Raw genomic sequence first — 10,084 nt, forward strand, 5'->3', positions numbered from 1 at the left:
TTATCTTTATTCCTTTTTCTTTTATACTTTAAAAAATTTGTTTTCTACTTCCAGAGAATGATGGATAATCAGAGTAGGGAGTGAGTGCTGAGTCCTTTTTCTCCTCACTCCAGTCTGTAGCAAGCTTCCTGTTCCTTTAGTTACCTTTCACCTGTGTGTTGTTTAGAATTTACAAATGGAAGAGCTCTCTTACAGCAGAAGAACACTCCTCTACAGTACTTTAAGTTAAAAGTTCCAGGCAGCTGGTAATTTGACTTGTATCTTTGACCTCAAGTGAGTGTGTGTGTATTTAAATCCATCTTAATAGAACATATCAGAGAACCACAATGGACAGTTTTGGAGTAAAACTGCAGGTTCTTAAAACCCAGGAAAACCAGTTCCAGGTTTCTATAACCTAAACCACTGTCATTGAATTGATTCTACTCATAGCAACCTTACAGGACAGAGTAGAACTTCCTCCACAGGGTTCCCAAAGCTGTACATCTTTACAGAAGCAGACTGCCATGTCTTTCTCCAAAAGAGTGGCTGGTGAATTCAAACTGCCAACCTTTCTGTTAGTACCCAAGTATTTAAACACTGCACCACCACGGCTCCTTTCCCATAAACTAGGCATCCACTTATTGCTGCACTATGCTGTGTGTCTCTAGAATATATCTGTAGTGTTTTAAAACCTAAGAAAAAAACACAGTGCCTTCTTATGGGTTAATTTTGAGAAATGCTTAGAAGGTACCATGTAATAGTATGTGTAGTCATATTTTTCACATGTTGAGAGCTTTCCTTGCTGGTAGAATAAAAAGGAAATAGATGTTTTGAAATGTTTTACATCACAGTTTTGAGCTATTTGAGCTCTTACAAATGAGAACTAAACCCTAATACAAGCGTGTGGTTTGTGTCTGCCCTGTCTAGATTCCTATACCCAGCTACTTGATTGCTTTGGTTGTCGGAGCTTTAGAGAGCAGGTGAGCTTTGGAACATCTCGTTTGCATATTCCTCAAGATACTAAATAACAGCCGGAAAAATTCAAATTTAATTATAAAATGTAAGGAAAATTTAAATTAAAAAGTCTTTCCCAATTACCCCTTGGATTTCCTTTTTATTAAGCTTTTTAATTTTGCAGGCAAATTGGGCCAAGAACATTGGTGTGGTCTGAGAAAGAGCAGGTGGAAAAGTCTGCTTATGAATTTTCTGAGGTTGGTCACATAGTTATCCTTATTAACAATTTTGGTAGATAATAGGTTAAAGATTTTGAGTGTGAATTGGAGTCATTTTAAGTGATGTAGCAAAAGAATGAGTTATATCTTACTTTATGTGAATTTCCAATTACTAGATTCCTTCTATTTCATTTAAAATAAACATCACTAATAGAAAGCAATATACACTTCTAAGAAATTTGTTATGGTGATAATTAAGACATTCAAATATGCACACATTCATTTTTCAGACTGAATCTATGCTTCAAATTGCAGAAGATCTGGGAGGACCGTATGTATGGGGGCAGTATGACCTATTGGTCCTGCCACCCTCCTTCCCTTATGGCGGCATGGAGAATCCTTGCCTTACTTTTGTAACTCCTACTCTACTGGTAAGTGTAAATATTCATTCATTTGAAATAAAGTCTTCTCAGAAATAAACCTAGGCCTGAAGAACTTAGACTCCTAATAATATAAAAACAAACCTTATCTCTTATTCATATAACCCTTGTTTCCAGTTTCATTGTTTATTTTGGTTATCATAATCATCTCATCTTTCAAAAGAAAATGAATTGCCCATTTGAGGGAAGAGATTATGTTCAAGGTGTTTGGGGACTTTGGAGAGAGAGGACGCTATGTAAGAGTGATTCGTTGATGAATTGTTTCTAGACAAGGAAACTATACTGTTGACTCTTGCCATGTGCCAGTTACCAGTTACTGTGGAGTCACTTCCAACTCACGGCAACCCCCATATGTGTTGGAGTAGAACTGTGCTCCATGGAGATTTCAGTGGCTGATATTTTGGAAGTAGGTCTCCAGGTCTTTCTTCCAAGGCACCTCCGGGTGGCCTTCAGCCTCCAGTCTTTAGGTTAGTAGCCAAGCTTGTTAACCATTTGCACCACCCAAGGATGTCACATTTACCACAGAGGTACTGGCAAAAAACTCTGTGCCACATACAGGAAAGGATTAGGACACAATAGCTTGCTATATTTTATATGCCTTTGCAAAGTAAATACTTCCTGGAAACAGGTGAGTAATGGATCAGCAGCTAAATAAATAAAATCAACCACTAGAGACACAGGAAACTATAAACTTAAGTATGTTGCGGATAATAAGGAGAGAAAGAAATGAAAGGAAACAAAATGTTTCCTGGAAGCCATTTAGAGACGAGTAAACCGGCCCTCATGGTATTGGAAAAAATTCCCTAGGGTTAATAAGAGAAAGAATTATGCTGTTTTTTTTAATCCTGCATTTGTCTGTTTGTTTTCTGAATACATGTCTCTTCTGAATTGTTTGGAATGCCATAGTAGAAATACCCAAACCCAAAAGCAAACCAACTGCCACTGAGTTGATTCCAACTCATAGCAACCCCTATAGGGTTTCCTAGGCTATAAATCTTTATGGAAGCAGACCAGCTCATCTTTCTCTCATGGAGCAAGCAGCTGGTGGGATCAAACTGCCGACCTTTTGGTTAGCAGCCAAATGCCTTACCACAGCACCACCAGAGCTTCTTAGTAGAAACACAGTGGGTCATTAATGCTAGATTATTAGACATTGAAGTAGGTGGTTGCCGAGGGGGCAAGGAGGCCGCATCTTCTGACCTCCTATAACCCCACAAGAGGAAGACAGAATCACCATCAGTAGCCCAAGGCCTATTCCTGCGAGGCCAGACATGCTGCCTCCCTCCAGCCTTTTCATCAACTCTGACACCAACCATTCCTCCCGCAGCACCCATGACCTCTTTGCTGGGTTCAATAATTCGCTGCAGTGGCCACACAGAATCACATATTATGGGGTTTATTAGGGAAGCAACAGGACACAATTTAAGGTCAGGAACATGTTGAGTCTCTCTCAGCTTGCTGTCTCTCAGCTGACATTTTCTCTTAGTCTCTCTCCCAGCAGTGCGTGTCTCTCATGTCTGCCAGCTTCTGCCTCTAGGGTGGCTCCTTTGGAGCTTGGCAGAGTGACCACTAACCAAGCCCAACATTACAATTCTGTGCACCTGAGAGAGAACAAACTTTCCAGAAGATTGCTTCGTGCTGGTGCAACAGAAGTACCCCAGGTGGATAACTTTAGCAATCAGGAGCTAGTCAGTTGCTCATGGCAAATTCCATCACAGAGTTTACAAAGACTTACGGCTAGAAAAGCCACACTATGTAATTTACTACACCGCAGTGGTCTTTCAGATTAAAGTCTGTATTTTGATTACTGAAATACTAAGATAATTTTCTTTTTTTGTTTTAGGCAGGTGACAAGTCACTCTCCAATGTAAGTTAAAATTTCTTATTATGGTCCTACTCTCAAGAAGTATTACAATTGACATTAAAATGTTCATTGTATTGTTATATTGAAGATAAGCTTAAAAGAAATAATTTGGGGCTCCCTAAGGGAGTGAGTAGTTGGACATGTGGGCTCAGGACTGTGGGTACAGGGGACATCAAGCTAAATAGGCATAACATCTTACACAAAAAACATTGTTTTACATCCTACTTTGGTGAGTAGCAACTGGGATCTTAAAAGCTTGCAAGTGGCCATATAGATGCAACAATGGGTCTCTCTTCATCCAGAGAAAAGAAGAATGAAGAAAACCAAAGATGCATGGAAACAGTTAGTCCAAGAGACTGGTAGACCATGCAATCCTTGGCTTATATATCCAGAAGAAGTAGATGGTGCCCAGCTACCACTGTCAACCACTCAGAGGGGGATCAGTGCAGGAGATCCTGGATAGAGTGGGAGAACAATGTGGAACAAAACTCAAAATCATTAAAAAAAAAAACCAAAAAACAAGTTTGCTGGTGTGATAGAGCCTGGTGAGACCCCTGAGACCATGGTCCCTAGCTATCCTTCAAGTCTGGAATTGAACTTACTCTGGTGGCTTTCAGCCAAATAATAGACAGGCATATGGGCTGAACACTTACATCAGGTAGATACACTACGTGGAGTAATCAATCATGGGAGAATAGAAGGGCAGTGTTTGCCCAGGGAGACAGCTCAGGGAGCAACAGTGCACAAGAGGGAAGAACACAGGGAAGAGGTAACTGCAGGAGGAAATGGGAAGAGAGCTGTTACACTGTGGGGAACTGCAGTCAGAGTCATGAGCCAAAATGTGTGTGACCTGCTGTGTGGAAAATAAATTTGCTCTGTAAACGTTCACCCAAATCACAATTTAAAAATAAATAAATAAAAGAAATAATTTGGGGATCTTTCTTATATTATTACATTAATAGACATAAGAAAATGTTGATTCAATCTTCTTTTATGTTTATGAAATATTTTATAATAGAGTTATATATCCATTTAATATTTTCTAAATAATGTTTGTTTCTAATTATTGTAACTAAGCCATATGTTTTTATTTTGGGTAATTTTTTTTTTTTTTTTGCTAAACTGAGTAGCTCCTGAGTATCTTAGCTAATGTTTGAAAAAAAAAAAAAAGGAATAACAGTGGAATTGAAAGAACTGAAGAGCCTAAAGAATGGATTATTTTCAGTTAAAGTAATAAATGTTCTCACTAACCACTTTCACTTTTTCTTTTAGGTAATTGCACATGAAATATCTCATAGTTGGACAGGAAATCTAGTGACCAACAAAACTTGGGATCACTTTTGGTAAGGTGGTTTTTTCTAATTTCCTCAGTGGTCCTTGCTATTGATTAATTTCTCTTTCCATGACTCCCATCACTCCTAAAATAGTATACATCTTGTTATGCTGTGTTATCATCAAGGTAGACAGAGTTTTTTTTTTTTTTTTAATACTGTAAGGCTTTTCACCTTGTTAGGTACATTGTAGGTGTTCAGCTTATGTTTACTGGTTTCTGATGCAGGCACATTTTGATAGGTAGACACATAAAACCAGGGCCGTGGCCTAATTTTCCCTGCTTCCTTCTGTTGGGCTGGACTTCCCATTGTTCTGAATTAGGTGTGCGGCAGGGACCACATAGGCGTTCTGCTCACATTGCAGTGTTCGTGCTTTACAGTTGCTTGGATCTGTAGAGAAGCCCTGAAGAAAATACCTGGTTGATTAAAATGCCATTTCCCTTCAGCTATGTCAGTGTTTTGATTTTATCTTTCTTTGTTTTGTTTTTAGGTTAAATGAAGGACATACTGTATACTTGGAACGACATATTTGTGGACGATTGTTTGGTGAAAAGTTCAGGCATTTTCATGCTCTGGGAGGATGGGGAGAACTACAGAATACGGTAAATGGGTCTATTTTTTAAAGCATTCATCTGAAATTCATGGATGTTAAACTAACATTGATGTTAGTTTGTAAAGCATCTTCATGAAGTAGGAACAAGAAAGGTATGGAAAGGTAGTGATCATTGTCTGAACTGAGAGCTATAGGACCTCTTTGGGTCTTTTGCCATTTAGACTTCCACAAATTTATGCCAACATATCGTACTATTTCCAGTGTCTCAAGTTTGTTCAAGTTCTAGACTGCCCAGAAAGTTATGCTACTAAGAAGTAATACTCCTTATCAGCTTGTTTGCGTGGTGGTACCAGTCTTCATATAAGAATGAATGTTCATCCGCCTCTGTGTCTTGCAGATAAAGACTTTTGGGGATACACATCCTTTCACCAAACTTGTGGTTGATCTGAAGGATGTAGACCCTGATGTAGCATATTCGTCAGTTCCCTATGAGAAAGGCTTTGCTTTACTCTTTTACCTTGAACAACTTCTTGGAGGACCAGGCAAGTAGTTGGCATTTTCAGATTTTTTTTTTTTTTCCCCCTTCTCTTTTCAAGAGTAATGTAAAGAATAAGGAAGGGTTTTTAAATTGTTGTTTTCTATTTCTAATTCATTCCGATCTGGCTGCCAAAGAGATCTGTTGAACAAAATGTCACCTCTGTGCATAAAATCTTGAATAGAACCTGAATTCTAAATTGTGCTGCTTGAGTTTTTAGAAACCCCATCTGTATTTAAAAAATCAAAATGTCTCATGTGCTTGCTGAAAAAGCATGTACAATGTAGAAATTTATGAGTAACACATGACAGTCCCTCAGCCCCCGTCTATTCTTAGGGGTTAACCATTCCTTTTCTGTGTCTTCATTTGTGTCATCCCCCTAAGCTGGATTAATTAACATTTCTCTTCTCCCTTCCACCAAATTATACATATTCTTTAAGGCTCAACTTAAGTCCTACCTCTTTTTTTGAACATTCTTTACTCTTTTTGTGTGTGTGTGATTGAGGTGAAAGTTTACAGAGCAAATTCATGTTCCATACAATAGTTCATTCACATTTTGTTTCATGACATTGATTGCAATCCCCGTAATGCAACAACTCTCTTCCCACTTCCTCCCTGTGGTTACCTTTTCCCTGTGTCCTTCTTTCCTTTATATTCCTGCTCTCTGCGCTAGCTCCCTGTGTGAACACTGCCCTTCTGCTCTCTCATGGTTGATTGTTGTAAGGAGTATAGCTGCTTGGTGTAAATGTTCACCTTATATGCTTATCTATTGCTTGGCTAGAAGCCACAGGAGTGAGTTCAATTCCAGGCCTAAAGGGTAATCCACCTGTAGATTAATGTTGGTGATTACTGATAATGCAGTATTGTGTATGGAAAACCTTTTATCTTTATTGTCACGCATTCTTTACTCTTAAAGCCCTCACTGGTTTTCCTATTCTTTGAATGTTCTCTGTGGTTAATAGCATAACACCAAGCACAATGCTAAATAATTACCTTTACTTTTCCATTAATTTATTTTTGTTGTTAAACTTTCAGAGGTTTTCCTGGGATTCTTAAAAGCTTATGTTAAGAAATTTTCTTACAAGAGTATAACCACTGATGACTGGAAGGATTTCCTCCATTCTCACTTTAGAGATAAGGTTGGATTTAAAATGCTTTCTTATTTTTCATGCTCATACATCATTATTTATTGGCTATTTGTTAGGCTGATTTGAATTACTTAATAGTAGTATTGGTTTAAAATTTGTTTAAAGACTAAATATCTCATGATATTTTCTTCCTCTTTAAAATGTGATGTCAACAACAGGAACTAATGTGTAGAGTTTTCCTATTTTGGAGAGATCCTCAATAGAATGTGTCTGAATTTTATTTTTTTATATAACTAATTTTCCTATTTTAATTATTTAACAGAACACTACTGATGAATACATACTTATTTTAGAAATTCTCTTGACTAGCCAATGTAGACAAAATTAGAGATTTGAGGACCTAGAAGCTTGCCTTAGATGCCCCCACCCCCCAATATAAAAGTTTGTTCTGTGGCAAGCTGGGTATTTTTCTTACTGTTCACAGGTTGATATTCTCAATCAAGTTGATTGGAATACCTGGCTGTACTCTCCTGGACTGCCTCCTGTGACACCCAAGTAAGTGCTTACTTGATGATGCGTTCATTCTCATTTACGAGTCCTGTTCCTGTGGTTGCTGCCCTCAAGCTGATTCTAACTCAGGCAGCCCCATGTATGTGTATGATCCTACCTCAGGCAGCCCCATGTGTGCGTATGATCCTACGCATGTGTATGGGTGAGCCTACCTCAGGAGCCCCATGTGTGTGGATGATCCTAACTCAGGCAGTCCGTGTGTGTACATGATCCTACCTCAGGCAGTTCCATGTGTGTGCGTGATCCTAACTCAGACAGTCTGTGTGTGTGGATGATCCTAACTCAGGCAGCCCCATGTGTGCGTATGATCCTACCTCAGGTGGCCCCGTGTGTGGGGGTGATCCTACCTCAGGCGGCCCCATGTGTGCGTATGATCCTACCTCAGGTGGCCCCGTGTGTGTGGGTGAACCTTCCTCAGGCGGCCCGTGTGTGTGGATGATTCTAACTCAGACAGTCTGTGTGTGGAGTAGGATATAGAATTTTCAAGGCTGTGATCTCTCAGGAGCAGGTCACCAAGGCCTTTCTTCCAAGGTGCTTCTGGGTGGGTTTGAACCACTAACCGTTGAGCCTTTAAAGGTACTCAGAATTCCAAAAGAATTGTTTGCCTGTCTTAATCTGTTATTGCTTAGTGATTAGAGTTCTTAGGTGTTTGGACCTTCACCCTGAGGCCAAAGAATAATTTCCATGACATTATAACATATAATTCAATTTATTGCAAATAATTAAGTCAGCTGAAAGATTTCCTATTTCCATCACTTAAAACTATTTACTTTGAAATTTAAATATGTTCTATAGCATTTTGGTGAAAGCATATGCATTTATAAAATATAATCTTTAATATTTTTTCATGTTTGCAGTTATGATAAGACTCTGACAAATGCTTGTATTGCCTTAAGTCAAAGATGGATTACTGTGAGTAGTGATGTGTGGTTTTTTCACTCCTTTTTGAATACTGGAAATGTGTCTCTCCTCATGACGATGGCATGGTGTATCTTACTCATGAACAGTTGTATTTGGAAAGGCTACTTTTAAGTCATGTTTTTAATGTTTCCATTAAAAACTCTACAAGCTCCTAATGTATAAAATTGAGTTTCAAGGGGGAAAAATTGACATTAGTAGCAGTACTGATTTGTCTTTTTTCCTTTCAACTCTTAAAAAATAATGTAAAAATATTTGCATTTTCCCTTCCTTGTTTCCCTCAGAAAATTTTATAAGATACTACTTCAAACATAGCAATTACAAATGCCAGATAAATGCAAACTGATCTTGAGTGACCTGCAGTGCCAATTGTTACTGATGGGAAGAATTGAGGCAGTTTTGTTCTGACATAGCTTTGTTCATTTTCATGAACCTTCCTAAATAGATACTGAAACATAACCTTTCAGGGAAACTAGAGTATGTGTCTTGGATAATTCTTTAGTGGAAAAGAACAGAAAATTTAGAAATAGTCCAATTATATACAGCAAATTTAGGTATTCCCCTTTGGAACTTGTCTCTAAAGTTTATTCAGTCATATTTCCTAGCATCTTCTACATACAAGAATGGCTAGGTTTTGATATGAAGCAGAAGAAGATGCAAAATAGCACCTATCTTTTAAAGTAAATTTTCTGTAAGGCTGTTGTTAGGTGCTGTCGAGTCAGTTTTAACTCCTAGCAACCCCTTGGACAGAGTAGAACTACCTTATAGAGTCTCCTAGGCTGTAATCGAGGTGGGTTTACATAGTCGCTGCCACAGTGGCTCAAACATAGCAACGATTCTGAAGATGGTACAGGACCAGGCAGCGTTTCATTCTGTTGTACACAGGGTCGCTATGAGTCAGAGCTGACTCAACAGCATCTAACAATAACAAGAAGAAAAACCGTCTTTGTGGGAACAGATCACAAGGTCTTTCTGCAGAGCTGCTGGTTAAATTTGAACTGTCAGCCTTAAGCAGCCGAGCACTTAACCACTGTACCACCAGGGTTCCTTTGTAAGAATATACAGGGAACTATTAGTATTGGTTACCGAGGAGTAGGACTTGAAAATGGAACAAAAACAAAGGAGCTTTACATTCTATCCTATTTTTTTTTAACATTTGTGTATATCTCTTAAATAAAAAATAAAAACTCGTTGAAAAAAGTTTTTAACTAGTTTTAAAAGATTTTTAAATACTTATTATTTTGATAAGCTTTTATTTAATAGTTCTTGATCATATCCTCAAATGTTGGTGGCTATGAATCCTAATTTTGAAAAGCACAGATGCACTTTTCTTTTTCTTAGATGTATTCCAAGATTCAGTAGGGAAAATAGCATGGAAGAGGCTGGAGGGAAGCATCAATTTGTGGCCTTATCAATTTAATAGTGTGATATTACAAAGAATTTGCACTTTCATCCTTTATCCAAAAATTTTAAATGACCTATAAATTAGTTGGCATGCTTTTTATAATGTTTTCTTTATTTTGGAAATCTATATACCTTGAATGGTATAAAAGATGTCAAAAGTTTTCTCAAGACTCACTATTAGTAGTCTAATTGTTCTTAAGTAGTATAATTTTAGGAGTCACATCCTCTTT

The 10,084-nt window shown here is 38.0% G+C and overlaps 1 protein-coding gene across 1 annotated transcript in view; it reads left to right on the forward strand.

Annotated features, from left to right (window-relative positions):
• Positions 1-10,084, forward strand: part of LTA4H (leukotriene A4 hydrolase) — a 31,241-nt gene that overhangs the window by 16,834 nt on the left and 4,323 nt on the right. The window contains exons 6-15 of the mRNA XM_042782174.1: positions 907-959; positions 1,118-1,190; positions 1,442-1,582; positions 3,435-3,458; positions 4,728-4,798; positions 5,277-5,388; positions 5,737-5,881; positions 6,910-7,013; positions 7,447-7,517; positions 8,390-8,444. Coding sequence (XP_042638108.1) covers positions 907-959; positions 1,118-1,190; positions 1,442-1,582; positions 3,435-3,458; positions 4,728-4,798; positions 5,277-5,388; positions 5,737-5,881; positions 6,910-7,013; positions 7,447-7,517; positions 8,390-8,444 — 849 coding nt within the window. The remainder of the gene's footprint in view (positions 1-906; positions 960-1,117; positions 1,191-1,441; positions 1,583-3,434; positions 3,459-4,727; positions 4,799-5,276; positions 5,389-5,736; positions 5,882-6,909; positions 7,014-7,446; positions 7,518-8,389; positions 8,445-10,084) is intronic.

The sequence above is a fragment of the Orycteropus afer genome, unplaced genomic scaffold (assembly GCF_000298275.1).
Source record: "Orycteropus afer afer isolate SDZICR_OR568_19922 unplaced genomic scaffold, OryAfe1.0 scaffold00253, whole genome shotgun sequence".
Classification (NCBI taxonomy): Eukaryota; Metazoa; Chordata; class Mammalia; order Tubulidentata; family Orycteropodidae; genus Orycteropus; species Orycteropus afer.